Below are 20,593 nucleotides of genomic sequence, written 5' to 3' on the forward strand. Positions count from 1 at the left end.
ATTGAGAAGGAGGCGAGAACCTTGGGATGACACACCTTCCTTTAATTTGAATGTCAGACTGATTTGTGCTTGTGGCAATGTGCCCCGCCCCCGTGTGCATTTGTGTGTTATGTGTTGTATGTTGCATGTGTTAATGTTGGTGTATTGTAGTTGGTACACGGGATATAAATGGGTGTGTGCAGCACAAGTATTTAAATTGTATAATTATATTTAGGTACGGGATTGCACGTGCATTTAAAGTACAGTATGTGAGCACGGGGTTGCACAGAATTAATTCACGTGCTGGGATTCCAGTGAATAATTAATTAGTAATTGAATCCCAGCACAACAGTATATATAGATGCACATTTCTTTCACTCGGGGTTGGGTGTTCGTGAGTGGAGAACGGGTGTGGAGAGGAGTTAAAATAAACGAAAAGAATAATAAAAATAATAGTAAGTGTTTTCATTCACCGTGTTTGTTCGTTTGTCTGTGCATCCACCGTTTGTTAATGTTAGTGCGTTTTGTTTGTCTCGTTTATTTTGGCCTCAAGTGCCGTGTCCTGTTTTTGTGTTCTGTTTAAACCTTTTATTTTGTTAATAAACGCTGAGTGCTACCATTTGCACTCAGCTTCTCATCATCACCGTCTGTCTGCGTGTTTCTCTCTCTGGTCTGAGTTCCTCCCTGCAGCCAGGCTGTCACAGTGCTTTTCAGCAAAGTCAAGCATTACATTGCTGCTGCTGGATCTGTGGGTTAATTAGTGTTGCGCAAGTTAAGCAAGTCTCTGAACTACAAAATAGTTACAAAAAAGTGAAGCCTAGACCAGAACATAAATGGATCCCCAACTCCAGTTCCTGGTAGTTTTAAGGGTTTTTATTTCATATAGAGGTTTGCTTTGGGGATAATGACAAGTGACCACAAAGAAACTTTGGTGGAATTCTTAGTTTGACGAAGGCTTTGAAGGGCCCTCATAACTTGTAAATGCTGCTTTAATTGATTCTTAGGATATCCGCGTAATGCTCTTGTTAATGGGTAGAGGGTCTCTGGTTTTAAACCCCAGTCTTGTAAAATTCAGAACCTTTTTTCTGACTACCATTTGTTGGTATGCTAGCTATGATCCTGGCCTGCGATCTCTTGTAGTATGAGGGTTTGTCAAACTGAAGATCACAAATTGTTCTGATTGGTATAAAGCACCGCTGCAGCTTTGTGTGTTTCAGAGATCCTCTGGGATTATTCCAGCCCTTTCTTCCTGGCATGGTTAAACACTTGACATTTAGCTCCACTGTGAAAAATCCATGCCATCGCAAACACAGCACGGGACTCATGGCTAAACAATACTTATTTAGCAATTCAGTCATTTCCTTCTCCAATATTATATTTTTTATATTTTGTGAATCACTGTCTGAAAGAGTTGCCTCTTCTGTTTTAGGTCTTTTGTGGCTTTCCCACAAACCACTTTAGATTTAATAAAACGTTTGGAAAGCCAGGTAGGGTTAATGTTCATGCTGTTAATTTCCATATGAAAGATAAACAGCCTCAGTTATTTTCACAAAAGTACAGTGACACCACTGTACCGAAAGTTGCCCTGTGATTTGGTATGTAATATTTCGATGGCCTGTACAGCATATGGTCTGCCAGTTAACATATTGCTTTACTGTACCTTGAAACTCAGAATTCTCTCTCTTTATCAGAGCCAGCACATCAGTCTTTCTGGTGGTGGGGGGCAGGGTAGCCAAACCGTGCTGCTCAGAATTAGTTTCTCTTATTTTAGCAGTTTGTTGCTCAGTACACCTCGCTCAAAGGCTGATGAAACTGGTTAATGTGGTTAAATGTGTGATTTTTAAACTGAAGGTTTTTGCTGTTGTAGACAAAAGCCAAGCAACCTTTTTTGTTTTTGCATTGAATTGGAAATACTTTATCTGTTACTGTTTTAATTGAAAAGGTCTGAATGTTTGCCTGGATCTCCTTGATCAGCATTCAGATTATTTTCGTTTTCTATGTTTCCATATTCAAATGTTCTCTGGTAGTTCTGATATTAGGAAGCGCTTTTTTTTTATATATATATATATATATGTATATCTAATTAGAGCTTGTGGACCCCCATTCTACTCAAGAATGTAAAAATTCAGCAAATAACAGATTGCACAGAGCTTTTTGCGTCTCATAACATGTTCCTTGTGGGTCGTAAAAAATTCATGAAAGGCTGTTTCTTGTGAAGGAATCGGATACAAATTTCAGGAATTGTGCTTGGCAAAGCCTTTTAAAAACAGCAGACCGGCTGTGAAATTGGGTGGCACTTTGGTTTTCTCTCATTATTTTGAATATTTTGAGTCACGAGGCACAGAGGGATTTGCTTTTTTTTTTTTTTCTTTGCCACTTTGTCAGCTGAAATATCTATAAACAGAGCTGCAAGAATGTATTTGCATTTAAGTTATTTAGAGTAAGGTGTCATGGTGACCGCAAAAGTATCTCCTTCAAAGAATTGATCATTGCTTTGGTCAATTTACTTTTTCGTTATGTTCGTTTGTTGATATGTTTGTAATAAAGACACCTATGACTCAAAGCAACACGTTTTTATCTTTTGAAGTGCAAAAGCTTGTGGCTTTTTAGAAGGACCATCAAAGTGGAATAACTAGCCTAGATTCAAAGTTTTTTTGTGCAGAGGATGGGTGTGAAATTGGTATCTTGTATTACTTTTGTGGTTTCACAAAGCAGATTGGTGCAGCGTGGTACCAGTAGCAGTCTGTAGTAGCCCAGCAGCCAAACAAAATGTAATATCATTTTATTGTATTTCCCACTAGTCTTCTTTTATGATTTATGTTCAGGGAGTGTCTCGTGATTACTACTGGTGCTTGTTCCCATCACAGCAAACCTGCCTATTTGTCGTAAGGAAGTGCGAACAGAAGCACTTGTTTTAAATAGTCACATGATGAGCTGCTGATTGACATAAGCAGACCTTGTACGTTTTCATCCACAGTGACCAATAAATACATTTATACAAAAGTGCTGTGCTAGCCTTCAAGAAACCAGAAAGCTAAAATGAGTAACTTAATATACTTTCTGTTAGTAGTACAGCAGCTCATATTATAGGTGTTGTAAAACTGCAAGATTTGCCTCTCTCCTCTGCCTTTCAGTTTTATTATTTTTGTTTTGGGTTATTTTGGGTATTGATTTAAATCCTAAATTCAGAAACCCTAATTATATAGTACTGAGGGTTGGGGTGGACCATTAGTTTTCTGTAATTTTAAAACTTGCATGGTCTGGCATGTGGAGTCATTGTGTGACTATTTCATATAGCCCTGCTGTTTAAAAGGAAACTTAATCGTGCCAAAGTTTCTGACACTCTTTTCTAAATTGCCTCTCTTGAAAATGGAAAGAATCCCTGACAACACAGTTTATGGTACACCAGCCTGCAGCTGGCTGTTAATTATTCAGACAGCCATGGAATCTGTAGATAAGCCTTTCAGAGGTGCTTTAGTAAGTAGGGAAGCCAAGACAATTTACCACCCTCATCAGCTGCACCAAATAATAGCTTTCCTGGGTTTGGGGTAAAGCCAAGCATCTGGAGGAGGTCAGCAACAGGTCTTGAGTTTTAAATTAACAAAACAGTTTGCCCGCGCTTTTCATGTGTTCTGCTGCTTGGTTAATTGTGGCATTTTGCAGCTCGCATTCCTGAATAGTTTGCGATGTGGGTGTTGTGGGGAGAGTGTCTGGGCATTACATGTCCAGCCGGATGTGTTGGGTCACTCAAAAAGGAAGATGAATGGAAGTGGTTACTGGTTAACCATTTGGTGGGCTGTAGCTGTACTGTATTTAAGTGCTCCTTGAATGATGGATTTGGATGTAGCCAGTTTAATCCCTTACTGTACAAACCACGTTGCCTTGGCTAACTTGCACGAGTCTCAACATTTATTTATTAGACTGCAGCACCTAAAGTAAGTCCTGCAAAAACATTTTCACAATCAACAGTTATGTGAAATACCGTCAATAAAATACCACAAAAACAATTCTAATGTAACTGGTCTTTTTTTTCATGCACTTATTCCAGAATGACTTTTTTTTATCGTAGTCTTTGTTTCACCCACACCAGTCTTGTGAAATATTGTACAAAGATAGTCATCTATTATTATTATTATTATTATTATTATTATTATTATTATTATTATTATTATTATTATTATTATTATTAAACGCTGTAACCTAACCTAGTTATTTCATGTTCCTGGGAGCAGCTTTCTTTGTTTTTCATTTCTTGTATCCCTGCAGGCAGTCTGAGTGACATCACACAGCTGAGGATAAGCTGACACCTCCATAATCCGCATATCCTCCATGTGCAGACTGGCACGGGTTAATCACTTCACTGATGAAACGGAAGCACATTTCAGTGCGATTCCACTTGAAGTGGAACATGTCTTGCGTTCTGTGTTAGTGGACCTCATATTTTTAGCGTCTACCTACAGTAGTGTTCTGAATAAGAAATGTGGAATGTGTTTCCTTAAATTCCTGTAAACCCCATATTATCAAATATAGTGAAATCCATACATCACAACCAGCAAAGAGACTATGATCCTGATCCTGTAAAAGAGATGAAGGCATACGCGAGGCTATTTGTTAAACTACTTCTGTTTTTATGTAAATGTGGAATTCCAAACTTCCCCCCACAACAAGCATACAGTGGAGCCCTTTTATATATGGTAGTGCTCTTCACATTCTAGGTGTTTTAAAACATTTAGAATAATTTATTTTCAGTACTCTCAGCTCTGTCTACCCTTTAGGAGGATTTCATTCCCATTTCCTGGGTAAAAGGCATGGTTTTGCTGGAACAAAATGGAGCAACTGCATTGGGTTACATTGGAGCATTTTTACATTGCGTTTTGACAGTGCTGCCTGTGGTATTCAGCTGTCCTGAGCAACCGCAGTTACTCACGATGCGTTCAGTGAGTGGGTGTAATGTTCTTATGCGTCATACAATCTTGTTAGAGAAAAATATATTTTCCTATCAGCCACATTTCCCTGATGATGAATATTATTATATTGTGGGACAGAAATAAGGGGCGAAAGAATCTAGCCCGTATGATATGTTGTGGGGTAGGTTTAATCTGCAGGAAATCTTTTATCGCTTCTAAAATACAGAAGTGTTGCATAATAATATAGATGTGCACTGGTGGCATACTCTTCGTACTGTATATATGCACACTAGACCCGCTTAGAAGGGGTACGGTAATGCACCTTGGTAAAGGAGCCAGTCTGAAAATGTTGTTCATCTACCCCCAGCGTGCAATCCTCCTGTTGTACCAGGTTAGGTTAGGTTACGTTAGGTGCTCTGTTCTTCATCCTCTCACTGCTTGCATGCTGGGGCTGCCTTTATTTTCCTGGTGGTGGCAGGATAACAATAGGGCCACATCACTTCTGTTTAGTGTGTCTTGTTTTATTATTCAAATTTTCCATTAAAGCATGCACGTAATGTACAAATGTAGAGTAACAGATTAGTAATAAGTACAGAGACACGTTGATTCTTTTTTTTTTTCCAAAGTTAGATACATCTGCAGTATAGTATCTAATTTTATGGTTTGTATTCAGTGTTTTATTGTGTTTTAGATCTAGAAAAGCATTGAAAGCTACCTCCAGTTTGAGCTGCTAAGTATGTGCACTATGAATGAATGAAAAAAAAACATTCCTTGGTACTTCCCCCCCCCCCCCCCCCTGCTCTATATTGATGTCCTAGTTTGTGTTAATGAATCCTGCTGCCATTTACTCTATACAACATCTGTTAATATTGGAAAAACCCTAGTTGATTTTTATATAAGATCTACGTTATATCCATACATTCCTTACTTACTTGTCTGCAGTAGAGAATGAACTGCTGACGTCAAATGCGCAGGAGGTACACCTGCCTGTGTGTAGGTTTCATTCATTCACAGTTGGCATTGAATGTATTGACCTCACCAATGCCTGACGGTCTCTGTCACTAAAACTAGTATCTGCTGTGCTGAGTTGCTACAGAACCTCAACTTGCACATTTCATCCTATTTGTGTATGTATGTGCGTGTTTGTCTGTAGGCGTGTGGGCAGTTGTACAGTAAGCTTCTCTCCTCAGTATTGTAATAGAGACAGGTCTGCAGCATTCTTGCTGCCTATTCTAATAGAACTGCCTGAAGTGATTTCCAGTACTTCAGTGGGCTGTGACGCAAGTGTGTCTCTGAGTTTGCAGGGCACCGTCTGAGTAGTCTTGACTGCAGAGTACAGAATAGCTACTGCCACCCTAGCATGACTGAAATATTTTTCACTGAGGTGTTTGAAGTCGGTACAATATACATTTTAATACAGGTCCAAATATAGATGTACTTAAAACAAGGGATTTGTGTTTTTAATGCAATTATACATGGAGATACAGCTTAATTAATTCTGCTCTTTTTAAATATTTGTGTGTGTTACATTAATGTAGAGCTCTTTTTTGTGGTATTGAGTGTGAATTACAGCATATTGGCAGCTTTTCAGATCCTGGTGGTTGGCAATGTACAGTACACTGACGCTGTCCTGTTTTTGGCAAGTGGATACCCCTAAATGTAATTGAGTATCTCAATTAGCTCAGCTTTGAATTATGGGATACATTCCTAGGGCTTCCACTGGCAAAGGAGTGCCAACATGAAGCTGAAGTACGTTGCTCCAAAAGGAACATCTTCCTACTGCAATATGTACACAAATACATGATGCAAAAACACTGTAGATAGTGGCAGTATTGTTTTTAGATCAATGTGTTGAACTGTAGTTGCTCATGAAACATACAGTATGATAATCTGACACGCGAAGTTCTTCTGTGCTGTCATTGTAGCAGCAGTAAAAGAAACTTCCAATTACTGTACAGCTTGGGGACCAAGAACAGCCTCGGATATTTTGAGTTGGTTATTTTCACGGTGTTAAACCCCATGATGTATGACTTTAAAAAAAACTAAACAAACAGACACTAAACACTTTTATAACAAAGTTGTTGGAGTTCAAAGGCTGTCTCACTGGAGTAGTATCAAGAGGCAGCGAGGCTCATTATAAATATGAACAGCTTTTGTACTGTAGAGAAAAGCACTTACAGTAGTTCCATTTACTTCATTCATTGTAAACATAATAGAACTCCCAACTGAGCTTGATGTGGAAAAATATGTGGGGGGGGGGGGCTTCTAATTGTCCGGCATAATTGCATTCAAAAGGGTGTGATATCTTGCAGTTTGTAGCTGCATCGTTGAAGCATCACTGCAGCAACCCAAGTAGGCAGGGAAGTATTGTCATATTGGTCCTGTATACCATAGCATGTACTTGTGGAGGCGACGGTGTTACAAAGTGGTAAAAGATAAGGACTGCTAATCTGTGATTCACCAATCTTAAAAACTCATGTTGCACTCTGTGCTGTATTACCTACTCTGGAAAACCTGATCTTGATAACTGGACTACACTGGGTATTTTTGTAGCTGCTAAAATTAGAGCCAATTAAGACCTGTTTGCTTGTTGAACATTCATAAAATACATACTGTCAACTAGGGCTGTAACGAAGGGTACATTTTGACCTTCGAAGGCTCAGACCTTTGATAGTATTAATTTGCATAATTTACTGGTAATTTTCTGTTATGGATTATCTGCTGTAAGTTATCACGATAATAATGATTATCCACTGAATAAATAACATATAGAACATTTCTTGTAACAGTCATGTAACTTGTTTACAAAATCAAAAAGAAAACAGCGATTCCAAAAATGCTTTCCAGTTCATACAAGTTCTAATTGATTTAAATGCAAATTGTCTTCAGAAAGCAACATAGCTCAACGAAACTACTTCAGACTGGGTGAACATCTTTTTGCAAACTGTAGACGAGAGAGGTTTCTATGGGTTTTTTCTATCTTCTGTCTTTCTGAAAAAAGTTTCTTGGACAGTGTAGAGGTGCCATGGTAAAGAGGTGCTATGTATAACATTTTGGTAGTGGATTTTAACACAGCAGCGTTTAAGTAATAGGCATTATACAAATCAAGAGAGAATTTTGCATGCGAGTGACATTAAATATGTGATTTATACTTTTCACACATTGTCAAACGGTTTCTGTTAACAGAAAAGATAGAAACATCTGACAGTACATGAATGCCGCCTGAGAAAACTTTGAAGGTTTAGAACTACCTTTGAATTCCTGGCTAGTGACCGAACCTTCGAACCCTTGAACACAGCCCACTGTCAACACACATCATTTCCTAATCGCCAGCTTTGTCTGGAGTGTTAATTATGTCAATTTACACGTTGTTGTGTGTGTGTGTGTGTGTGTGTGTGTTTTTTTTTAATGTCTTTTTTAATATCTTGTTTCTGCAATAATAAAAAGCAAACATGTAATTAGCACCAGCCCATTAAAGACTATGGGGAGCCTGCTGATCAGACTGCAGAGTTGGTGGCTGTCATTTTAAGCTCTAGCCTCTCAAAGCAGTTGGCTTCCAGAGCTATTTTGTAGACGTGTACATTTGGCAGGGCAAAGCATTTTGCCTGTAAATAGGGGTTGGCTTTGAATTCTTTTGAAGCCAGCTGTGATAAAAATCTGGTCTGATATCTACAAATATGTACTGTACTTGCCCTTATGGGTTGTGTTTTGTAGCTGGTTATGTTGTACTTCAATATTCAAAGTCACAGGCCATTTCAAACTAAATATAGCATGTGTGCAACCTGGCAGGGTAACTAGATACTACCCTGCTAGGACTCGCTCGCTCCCCAATGGCCTCTCTGTGAATCAGCTGAGAACATGCTAGCATACAGAAACGATCCCCAGGACTTTTTTTTTTTATATATAAAGAAAAATGGCATTGGTCTCTAATAATAGCTTTTACTAATTTCTTTAATATGGTTAAATATCTTACTCTTATCAATACAATTCTTGGTCCAGTTGTAAATTGCCCTGAAATTAACCTTATCCCCCCTTCCTGAAACAGTATCTATTTTTGTATTAAAGTATAGCCAAGTGCATACAACATTGCAGGTTGGGTAAGATGCTCTCTGTATCTTTTCTACAGTATGTTGCTATCGATTTTCTTTTTCTAAACAAAAAGCAGGCACTGCAAAAAATAAAAGGGAATTTGAAATTGATTTTTGGCGCTTGGATAATTTAAGATCAAGGCACTGAAGTTTAGGATAAATTGAATAGTTTGTGGTCGGAAGACATACACAGGGGATCATGGTTACATGAGTGGGAACAGCATTTATTCACTGACTTCATTAACCTTAATTAGCTTATTTTACATTTAATCAATTCCACTGACTAATGCCTGATCCACACCACCTAAATAATGCACAACCATCATGTCTGTAAAACGTCATTTTGGATGAAGTGACTGGCAATGCAGTTTTTTCAATGTGTGTTGATCGTATATTTTAGGGTGTAGTTTTATCCTGATAGGAAATCTCTTCACAAAGTGATGCCTGCTGAGAGGGGTTGGTACAGCTCTGTGTTTACAGGGATTTTCTTTTCTTTTAGCATTTTATTTACTTGCTTTTAATTGTTTGTTACTTTAAAGCTGGCACAACTTGACTTGCTTCTTGGGTAATTTGTCTGGATGTTTTTCAATGTACTTCCCTTGTGTTTTTTTTGCCCATTACTGGATGAGCTGAGTACTCCTTTCCCTTAAATTTCCCTAGGGCTCATCGGAGTGAGGCATCTCCTTCAATACCAGTTTCATGGTAAAAATACAAGAATATAGTGCCATCATACACTTTATCACACAATCCTCTGCAGTAATGAATTATTTAACCAAACATTTCTTAATGTACAAGTACATTGCAGTGCAGTGAAGCTGGAGATTATCCACAGGGAAGCTCCTTCCTCCCCACAGTGCTTCCTTTGTGAGGTTAAAAGGCTATCTGATTTGTGTCTGTCATTTATTTCTGTTTATTATTCTGGGGGTTGGGGCATTACCCATCATGTCATCTCATCAAGGTTAGTGTCCAAATTGGTTCCCTGCTGCTACCCACCAAAAGTTACCATTCTGCTGCTTTTGAATGCTTTTCAATCAGTTGTACAGTAAGTTGCCATGTACAGTATATCAGGGAAGGAAATAGTTTAGCAGTTCAGTGCTAAAAAGGAGCACAATGACCTCGTGTCTTATTTATTCTTTTAAAAGCCTGTATCAACACCATTGACAATGATTAGGGTAGCCATCCCATATTCCTGTTTAGCTTTGTTTGTAAATGCCTAATACAGGCAAAAAGGTCATTTAGATTCAGAAACCAAAATCCACTCAGTGAGCGTGGGGAGTAAGTTCTACAGTTCAAAAAGGTCACTGGCTTCGTAAGTGTGGGAAAACAACTCGGAGAGAAACTCCGGGTGGGGGGGTGGGAATCAATGCTAAGTGCTGTATTATATTGAGACGGGTTTGTCGAGAGCAAGTCTGTATTACAGAGGTTTACTGGTGCAGGGCTTTGTGAAGGTGGACTTGTATACAAGGTTTATTATTCTACCAGCACTGTTTAGCATTAAATACATAAGGGCTTTTAAAAGCAAAAGCTGGTCTCTCTTGATGAAAGGTTAATCGAATGAGTGGAATTCCCTCTTGGAAGCTAGATATGAAGATACTGGAAGATGTGTAATACAGCATGCAGTTCTCTTCTGTGAATCGTAGCTAGTCGAGGCTGCATTACATCATAACCAAGATGCATGTGCACTGTGTTACAGTACATGGAATTTGAAATGAGGCTGTCAGTTTGGTGTATGTTAAAGCCACTGTTGTGTCCTGATACAATCTAAATGAATTGCATTCAAGGATACATACGACCTGTATTCCTAAAAGCAGTTTCAGTTCAATCAGATGATATTGGGATATCTACCAGAAGCTTCCATTCTGTATATTAAAAATAAATTGCAACCTCCCCCTTAGTCTGCAGTAGTACTGGTCTGGGATTGCACTGGCACAGGATATCGCAGGGGGGTTTTTGGCCATGACTAAATTTTAGAAAACCATTGCAGAATTTAATTAATAGTGAAGTATTTACATGTTTATTCAATAAGCTCTTCATTCTGCACTTGCCTGTAGTACTGTGGTAGGTAGCAATATACATACGGGTCTAATACATCCTAGGTACACAGACAAAAAAAAAAAAGTAGGGCACGGAAGGACATAGGAAAGTTAAAGACAATAGCTGTTGAAACTGCTAACTGTTTACTTTTTTAAAAGGAAAGTGGGTTGCAAATTGATCCACTGTGCCAGGTAGTTTTACTAACAAACTGCTGACATACAATAGGATGTCATTAGCTGAGCTTTGTATCTCTTTCATTAATCTTTTCAATATTCTTTCAATATACTGTATGATGCATTTGTGGTTTGTAGACAAATGGATCTTAACATGTGCAAGCCCAGAATGCTGAATCGACCTGTCAAAGCATCCAGGTATTTATCTATTCTAATGTAAAAACTATGAACTTACAGAAAAACTGGACACCTTTTACCTATGATTGACTTTATTTATTTTTTTCACAAGAGAATACTAAAATTTCACAGGAAAAATACAGGCTACAGAATCTGTTTTTATGTGTATGAGTATGTATAGTAGTGGTGGTCACTGAATATCATGTGGGACAGCTTTCCAATATGTGTTTTTTGGTAATGAGGGAATCACCTTGAGGTTCTGGCTCTCTGAGGTGATCCACTGGTCATCAGTTTTGCACCTCTGGGTTAGTGTTCTGTAATGTAATTCTAATCCCTTTTAAAGTCCCGAATGCAATCAAGGAGATCCTGGGTTTTCTCTGCAGTTATTGTTACTGTAGACTGTAGCAGCTCCTGTCCCCAATTTCCCTGATAGCTGTGCCTGTCTGTACTCCCTGTCTTAATCCAGCGGTGGTCTCCTCTGCCACTCTTCCCCAATTGTATCCTGTTGCACCACTTTTTATTTGATCTTTTTATATGCAACATTATTATTGAATATCCTCAGACATGGCTGGTAATCAGGCTTTGATCACTTTAGGTCTTTCTTTGTATAACGCATAAAATCCAATTAATCTGTCAAGTTATCAGTTAATAAATGCATTACCCTGGGTAAAAGCACCTACCCTGTGTGCATTTTATTCAGCAACAAATTGAGGAAATTAGATAATGGGAAGTAATTGCCTATATTTCCCTGTTTTTTTCCACCTCTTTTATTAATTGTGTACTGAAGTTAATAAAACCATCTAAAGCTAAAGAGATTTTGATGTCTATTACTCTCTTTGAATACACACCATCATAATACAACTTGTAACAGTGCCAAAACAATGATGTCAAGAGATTGAGATTAAACACAGAAATATAGAGAATTAGGTTTTGCAATATTATTATTTTTTAAATCTTTTTCCCATTCCCCCCCCCCCCCTCAGCTCTTCAGGGAAGTAAGAATAATGAAGATTTTGAATCATCCAAATATAGGTAAGTCATTTTTATTTAATAATGAAATGTAAAGTTTAATGCCCCATGGTTGTTTAGGTTTACTTGTATGTAAATTAATGTACGTTTCAGGTATATCCTGTATGTAAATGAATGTCCCCCACCACCTGGACAGCACCAGCTTAATAACTAACCCCACAATACAGCATCTGACAGCATACCAAAGCCCTGGCAGTCTCGATAGGTCAGAAAATGGATCTACAGAGGCTGATCAGACAGGAATCCAAGGTGGTATGGCTGCACCAGTGTTCATTCAGTAGCACCTGTCCCCTTTCTTTCTACATTCATAGAGACTCCCAGAGAAGAACGGTAGCTTTTGTGTTCGTTTTGCATTCATCCCACTGCGCTACAGTGTTACAAATGACAGTCTGTGCTATTTGGTTTGTGTCTTTTGTTGCGTGTTCTGCCGTGAGTCATATGATCAATTTTCACATGGTCTTAGTCTCCGTCTGAGCAATTGTATCAGCAGTTTTTCTCAGCCACACCCGCCTCTCAGCCCTGACAAGTGCAAAGCTGTGGTCCCCATTCTCCTGCCAGTGCCAAGCAATGCTAACATTCACGTAGTTGATTTTTGTCTTTTCATTTCATGTAACAGTCAGGCTGGGCTGAGGGGTCCTTTGAACTCCCTAAGAAAAGGTTGCATGAATTGCTAAGTGTAAACAGATTCTGGCCCTGAAGCAGGCATGCTTTGCTTAGTGGGCAGAGTAAATGTGACAGTCCTTTGCTTGGGGAAGCCACATAGTGAGATTCAGGGTCCTGCTTGTCAAGCTGGGATGAAGGATTTGAATTCCACTGACAGCTGTGGACTGCCGTCTGACTATTGGGGGATGCTGTATTGCACTGTAAATATGGCAGCCTGGCTCTGGTGTAGGTGCTTTAGAGTAGTTTGATAAAAGCTACTGAATTTATCTTGCACTGGTGGAATTGGGTGTAGTGTGACTTCGGTCTCCAGTTCTGTTTTTGGAAACCCACTTGACCCAGTCTTTACTCATCAAATGAAGTGTACATTTGTAAAGTGCATCATCTCATATGATTAGTAAATGCACATGTCCTTGCAACATACGCTCATAAAACATTTCAAGAAATTCAGCCCTTCTGATACTCAGTGAAGGCAGAGCCCGGGGATGGGCTTTAATCAATTGCATTTATCAAGAAGCTGAACAGTATAGAAAAATCAGTGATGCCTGTACAAAATGATCATTTGTCTGCTTACCCTCATGTTTCGGAACATGATTGATTAAACAATGTGGGTTATAGTGTGGTTATCCATTTTACATAAAAAAAAAAAAAAACAATATAGTGAATTAAGATATCAGTTTTCAATGTAAAACCACTGGCGTGTTTAAGAGGAGAGACTGCCCCCTGGTGGTCCACTGAACTTCATGTAGCAACAGGTAATCATTGGGGGTCTCCCATCTATGGACCAGACCTAGTCTTGCTTTGGCTGACAAATTCTTAATCCCAAATTGTGTGGCGACATGTTTTTAAAAAGGATTATGATTTCTAGAAAACAAAAGTGTGTGTAATCAGTTGGGGAAATTAACAGATTGTGAAGCTATGTTTTTGCTTGAATGCATTTCAAAGCAATATAACAGAATATAATCTGCATTACCTCCAGGGGTTAATTTTATAATTTCACACTGAGCTGTTGAGTTTATTTTTGGAAAATGTACAGGCTGCTGGGTGCCATTTTCAGGATGAAGTTCTAATATCATTTTTACATATAATGGAACTTTAGTTTATATGTGATGAGGATGACTAAACTGAAATACAGTATGCCTATGGTTTTTACCAGAAATACTTTCCCCCCCCAAAAAAATCACCCTTAAATATTCAGTGGTTATAAATGTGCCTTTTGAACAATTGCTGATGAAAAGAAACTTAAAGCTAAAGTCTGCTCAACCCCAAAAAAAGCACGGGAACAAATAAAAGCAGGTCTTCACAAAGCGTCAGGGATTGGTTAGACGGATCAATCCCTCTTTGTTTGTGGTTGCACAATCAGCCTGAAGGACAGAGGAACATTGGATTTGTGTGGCTTGCTTTGATTGCTTTACAGAGCGCTACACTGGGACGTGCTCGGAGCTGCTGTGCTGTATAATTCATGGAAGCAGGACTCCTGCATTCTTGGTCACCAAAAACCCGATACACATGTTTTCAAATAAATTTAACTTTGTAATGCAGCTGAGATTCAACGTTTAATTTTGTAATCTACCCGGTTTCCACTTAATTTTGCAGCTGGCAGGATTTAAATCAAGTCACCTGTTCTAAACATGTGGCCACGCTGCCTTGTACGCACACATGCCGTGCATGAACTACCACCAGATACTGAGAACTTCATGTTCTATCAATCCTTTTAGGAGGGAATTAGGTGTCCTGCCACAGTAGACTTACTGTATCACATAAGAGGGGAGATATCACTGAATTTTATTTGTTTGTTACGATCTCAAGCAAGATGCAGTCTAGAGATATTGTACATAAAGAATTGCAGGGCTGTTATCATATCTGTGACCCTAACCATGCTATATTTAATTAATCTGAACAACAATAAATACATTAACACACAACTCAAAATTATATGTAAAATGTAGGGTAAAGAGGAGTTAGTTTTGCCGCAATGCAAAGAACATCAGTTTTTGGAAGTGTTTACCATTGTTACATTGATCGTAAGACAGCATCCCGCTCTATGGCTTTGGCATGTGAAATGCCCAGTAAGCAATCCATTGAGCTCTAACAATTACCCCCAAAGAGGCCACATTCTATTGGAAAATTTCAGCTGAACCCTTTTGAAACACTTTTTTTCTAGCAGACACAAAATCACTGTTTCTAGTGATAATTTCTGGGATGTGGTGCATAGAAATGCTGAACACAGCAGTCAAGATACTGTATAATATATGAGCCGCGATTGTTAAGCCTGTAATTTTCTTAATAAGATGTATGCACAAAAAGTTGCTCAACCTTCCTTAAAACTTTATCAGCTGTCTATCATGTTTCAAATCAAACACATAAAAGCAAAAAATATGACGCTCACAGAGTAAAAGGAAAGACGATGCTCCTGATTCGTGTCTGTGGGTGTTGAGCGTGTCTGTGTTTATTTTAGGCACACTAAAATACCGGCACATCACACCAACTGATGAGTACTTTTAAAAGCTCCCTGATGACTGTGAGGTATTTCTTACTCATGAATTCAATATGCCATCCCACAGGCAGCTATTCAATCTTATTTTATGTCAGGATTTTATAATTCTAGTCAAATAAGCTGCCAGAGTGTAGGATTTAAGAAGAGCTAGAAATATTTTACATTTTTGGTTAGGGATATTCAAACTGTAAGTTACATACTTTTCTTTGTGAAATTAATTATTAGAGCCTTTTTAGTCTGATCATCTTCCTGTAAAAACTTGATCATGATTTTAAAAAAGCAAAGCAACCCTTTTATGATTGCTTTATATATAATATATTATATATATATATATATACTGGTTAAATAAATATTTAATACAAAAGTAGGTTATACAAAAAAATAGAAACAAAACAAGGTGGTTAAAACATTGGACTGGAATAAATGCTCAGTGATTTATTTATTTGTTTGTTTGTTTGCCCTGTTTGTATACAGTAGTTCCCTAATATGCTTGGTGCGTAACATTTTCCATTCTCATAGGGTGTCCATTAACAGTGCTGGCTTTGATATTGACAGGAAAAAGAGTACTGCTTCAATCCATAGCCTAATAGACTCACAAAATGTTTACTAGGGGAAAAAAAAATTCATACAGGCAATCAATAGCTGAAATGAGTATACTGCCTGTGCTATTAAAAAAATATGTATGGAAAGACAAGAACTGTTGCTGTAGTTCATGTATAGGAATGTGTATCACAGTTGTGATGACATTTGGTTTTATTCTGTAGCTATAAGAAGTTACTGACAGTACCATCATCTCTGGGGAAATAACAGGACACTTGTCTGTACATATTGCTACAACTGGTGGTGTGTTTTTCACTGGCTCTAATTTTTTATTTACTACATTGAAGGGGATGTGTGACATTTTCGTTACATCTTGTACAATGTTACCTAGTGAACAATTCCCTGGTTCTTGGCTGTAAGTTGTCAGTCTCCAAGGTAAGTACAGTGAGCCCCATGTCTGTGTGCTCTTAAGCAGGTGATGGGAACAGCTGTCTTTCTTAAGGGTGCTTTTCTTCTATGTAGAAGTTTCTGAGTAGGGAAAAGACTAAAAAAGTATTTTTATCATGTAATTTTTATATATTGTTTTTTTCCTCCCCAATAGTGAAATTATTTGAAGTTATTGAAACAGACAAGACTCTTTACTTAATAATGGAATATGCCAGTGGAGGTGAGTGTAAATCTTTCATTTTAATTGCATTGTTATTTATTGATATATTTAGTTTTTTATATAGTGCTGAAGTGCAGCACTGCTCCGTCATGCAATCTACAGATTGTAAGTGGCTCAGAGAAAGCAGTGGTGGCGTTCAGTAATTGAGTGCAGCTGTTTGGGTTTTGTAGGCAGCTTGGGACAGAACTGAAATGATTTTGTTCGGCTGGGGTAGCTCGGTTCCAAATGGTTCGCAGCACACGCGATGATACAATTCAGTATGACACGAATTAGCACAAATAGCAACAAGAAACAAAGGGGTCGCTGGTGCCTCAGTGAATTGGCAATGGGAGCTGAAGCCTTTCACTTCGCCGGTTCAGATCTGTCAGCAGTGATCGAAAAGTCACATCGATCTGGTGGCAGTTGTAGCCTAGATGTGAAATGACTTCTGTTGACCTGTGCCCAATCCACGTCACACCCACCAGCACCACCACCACCACGATGATTATTAATGGGCACCTTGACAAGCAATTTCTTAGACAGTACCATGTAAACAGAACCACCCTCACACCCTCAGAGAGTGGTTAAGGCGCACTGGCAGGAAAGTGTTAAAGCCTGTATCACCAGTGTCTCATCACAGCATAGGATAGTCTGTACAGGTTTAGATTGAATTACATTTACATAGTAGAGGGTGGGAAGGCAGGCAGGCAGGCGGCAGGCACATACTGTGTCCTCCTACGCTGGAGCTGATCAAGCAATAAGACGGGGAGCTTAAATTGCCAGTGCTGTCAATCTGCCAATCTGCACCAAAATGATCACAAAGAGAGGCAAATCCTTTGTCAAAATCTGTTCATTTATTCCATTGCAGCACGTAATTATACTGAACCCGTACCGCTGTATAAACTTCTAAAAATGTAACCTTCTATTTATCTCACGACTACATCATTCACATTGGTAATTGTAAACTGCTAGGTATGGGATCAATATAAAGCAAGGACATTAAAACCCTGTTTTTGAAATCCACAATCCGTTTAAAAGGTTAAAAAACAAACAGTGTTTAGACCTTTCGGGGGGTTGCTATTGTGTGTTTTTTTAAATGTGTTTATTATTATTTTTTCGTCGGATCGTATTTGCTATATACAGTATTTTGATTCTTGATTTGTAGTATGAAGACTGTGCTTATACCATTCACATAGTAACCAAGTATAGTCTCCTAATATATTGACCTTGTTTTTAATAAAAGCTGGGAACAGGTTCTGCCACAGGCTGCGTCCTAGTGCTGCTTTCAATTGAAATGCATGTTAGACGAATGGGCTGTTCAGCAGTGTAGATCTCACTCACGTACACACACACACACACACACACACAAAAAGCTGACCTTCAGTTGTCTTTGATAATGAGTAAAGTGCTGTGCACAATGCCTGTATTCTAGTGTATACAACATATCTGCTGTATGAAAGACCTGATGCCCTTAAAATGTAAAGAGGAAAACAAGAGTAGCAGGATTAGAAGAAAAATGTAATTGCTTAATTTAGTTAGATAGATGTAAAGAGCATAGATATTAAACAAATGGAAAAAACTGCTCAGGGGACAGAGCGGGGGAGGAGGGTTGCACATAGGAAAGCTGTCACAGTAGTTGTGTGTTAGCCCTGTGCATGTTTACATCAGAGGAGCTGGTTGGCATGTCTTTTTCCACAGAGATTTAAGGATAGAAGAGGGAAGGAGCTGTCATAAAATCCTTGTGCACTGAGGTCAGGCTGATCGTGAGTCATTATTGGCAGGCAGAAACCACAGTGGACATTACACAGTGATCCAGTTTGCAGTGCTCCTTACTTCATTTCAGCAGCCTCTCTTATCAAGGGTGTTTTCCAGAACTATTTCCAGTACTGTGTGTCACTGTAACCTATGTTAAAATACAACGTTGTCTGTCAAGGGTCTTAGTTTTATTGGTCAATCTGTCTTTAAGTAATAGGTATGTTAGTTGGTGGGGGTGTTGCATTGTTGACTGCCTTAAATTCTGTAGCAGCTAGCCATTACTTTTTTTTTTTTTTTTTAATTATTATTGTGTTTTTTTTAAATTAAAATAAGCTTTTTTCTTGTCTGGATTGCAGGAGAGGTCTTTGACTACTTAGTCGCACATGGACGAATGAAGGAAAAGGAGGCCAGATCTAAATTTAGACAGGTACTGCAGTGTGCTCATTTTAAGAGATTCTCAACCGTATTGAGGGGGAAATGTTATTTCTTCCTTGCATTTCACCTAGTGTAGTGGTTTTTTTTTTTTTTTTTTTTTTATAAGATTATAACAGTATTCAACCTTTCTGAGACCCACAATAGCATGTCTGAAAAGCCAGCTTCTTCCATTTCTGGTACACACAATTTTAAAAGGAAAAAGGTCAATAGACCTTGCCTATATTTATTCTGTCTCCTGTTGCAAGACACAGGAAATTCCTCCTGATTTTAATAGCAACATCTCCTGGACTAGGCAGTGATTACAGTGGTTTCATTGTCAGAGCTTGTTGCTAGTTTAGCAGCTGCTGGCAAAACTTAAAACTCATTACATTTTCAATGACACAAGACTCATTCTAGACTGTGTAATACAAAATGATGACGATGATGAGATGCAGGACTCCCTCCCCCGTCAGCACTCTGGTTTTCCAGCATTTGCTAAATTCTTGATTTCTGGGTCAGCATCAAAGTTAGAGAATGCAGCAACAAAAAAATGAGGACTGTGAAGATAAATGTACCGTCTGCGGACAGGAAGAAGATTTCAAAGACGTGCTGCACTGAATTTGATGCATTTGTATGAAACATCAGTTATGTAGGGTTTCTGTTTTTCATAATTAAATGTTTCGGTGCTTATTTTTAGCTATTTTCTTTAGGGGTTTTCGCTTTTTATATACTGTATGAAATTATTGTTTTTGGTTACTTTCCAAAATGCTTGGGTGTTTTTTTTCTGTCAATAGTAGTAACTCGACAGGACTTGCACACTTAGTTTTATCTTCTTTCCTTTGCTGTCTTCCACCACGGGCATGTTTTTCTGGGTTTTTTGTGTGTCTAGGAATTTTTTTACATTTCGCCACAATTTGCAATTCTGTTTTAAATTCTCACTATCTAACTAATGTAGCTTTAAATCCTGCGAACAAGCCTTCTGCTGTAATTGTAATCTCGTTATAAATCTCCCAAGCGGAGTCGCCAATAGAAATGTGGAATTTGCTGCACTCAGTATTTGGGGTGCAGAAAGGGGTGAAGTCAATGTGAATTGAGTATCCCTTTCCAGTGTATTTCCGGTTTTTATTGGCTATACACAGATTTCATTTTTTATCAGTTAAACTGGAAAGTCAGAAGCCATAGTCGATTCACTTTGTACATCATTTTCTGTTCGTCATCCTGGTGACGTTTAAAATTCAGAAGTTTAATGCACCAAAGGGCTTTCAGTCATGTGTTTTGTTTAGGGTAGATATTTATTTCTTGAATCCACTAGGAATCGAAATAAAAAATGATCTACTAAGTGAGTTTTAAACAACAACAGGAATACATTAGTTAAAATAACTCTTCTCAGACCTGTACTAAATTGCTATTTAAAGAGCTGTCATTGAGTAGAAGTTCATTATAGATGTATTGCAGGAAATTTAGGGGGTTCCTGCTAGAACTTCTTGTTTTTGTTTTTTCTCCCCTTAGAAACTACTGAAAACAAAACAAAAAAAAGTTTCACATGGGGAATATTATGATGGTGTAGCACTGAATCATCAATGGCCTCCAGTTGTGGACTTTTAAGCAGTACTGGTCAACGGCAGGAGTCCAGGGTTACTGTAGATAGTAAGTGCTAGTACTCAGGAAAAGTAAGCCTTAGCTGGAAGCAAAGA

At 38.4% G+C, this 20,593-nt stretch overlaps 1 protein-coding gene across 17 annotated transcripts in view; it reads left to right on the forward strand.

Annotated features, from left to right (window-relative positions):
• Positions 1–20,593, forward strand: part of LOC117974028 (MAP/microtubule affinity-regulating kinase 3) — a 48,911-nt gene that overhangs the window by 10,710 nt on the left and 17,608 nt on the right. For all 17 annotated transcript variants that reach the window (XR_009307712.1, XM_058991892.1, XM_058991894.1 and 14 more), the window contains exons 4-6: positions 12,342–12,390; positions 16,686–16,751; positions 18,842–18,912. Coding sequence is in view for 16 of the 17 variants with exons in the window: in XM_058991892.1 (XP_058847875.1) it covers positions 12,342–12,390; positions 16,686–16,751; positions 18,842–18,912 (186 nt within the window). In the remaining variant the exon portion in view is untranslated. The remainder of the gene's footprint in view (positions 1–12,341; positions 12,391–16,685; positions 16,752–18,841; positions 18,913–20,593) is intronic.

Source organism: Acipenser ruthenus, chromosome 18 (assembly GCF_902713425.1).
Source record: "Acipenser ruthenus chromosome 18, fAciRut3.2 maternal haplotype, whole genome shotgun sequence".
NCBI lineage: Eukaryota > Metazoa > Chordata > Actinopteri > Acipenseriformes > Acipenseridae > Acipenser > Acipenser ruthenus.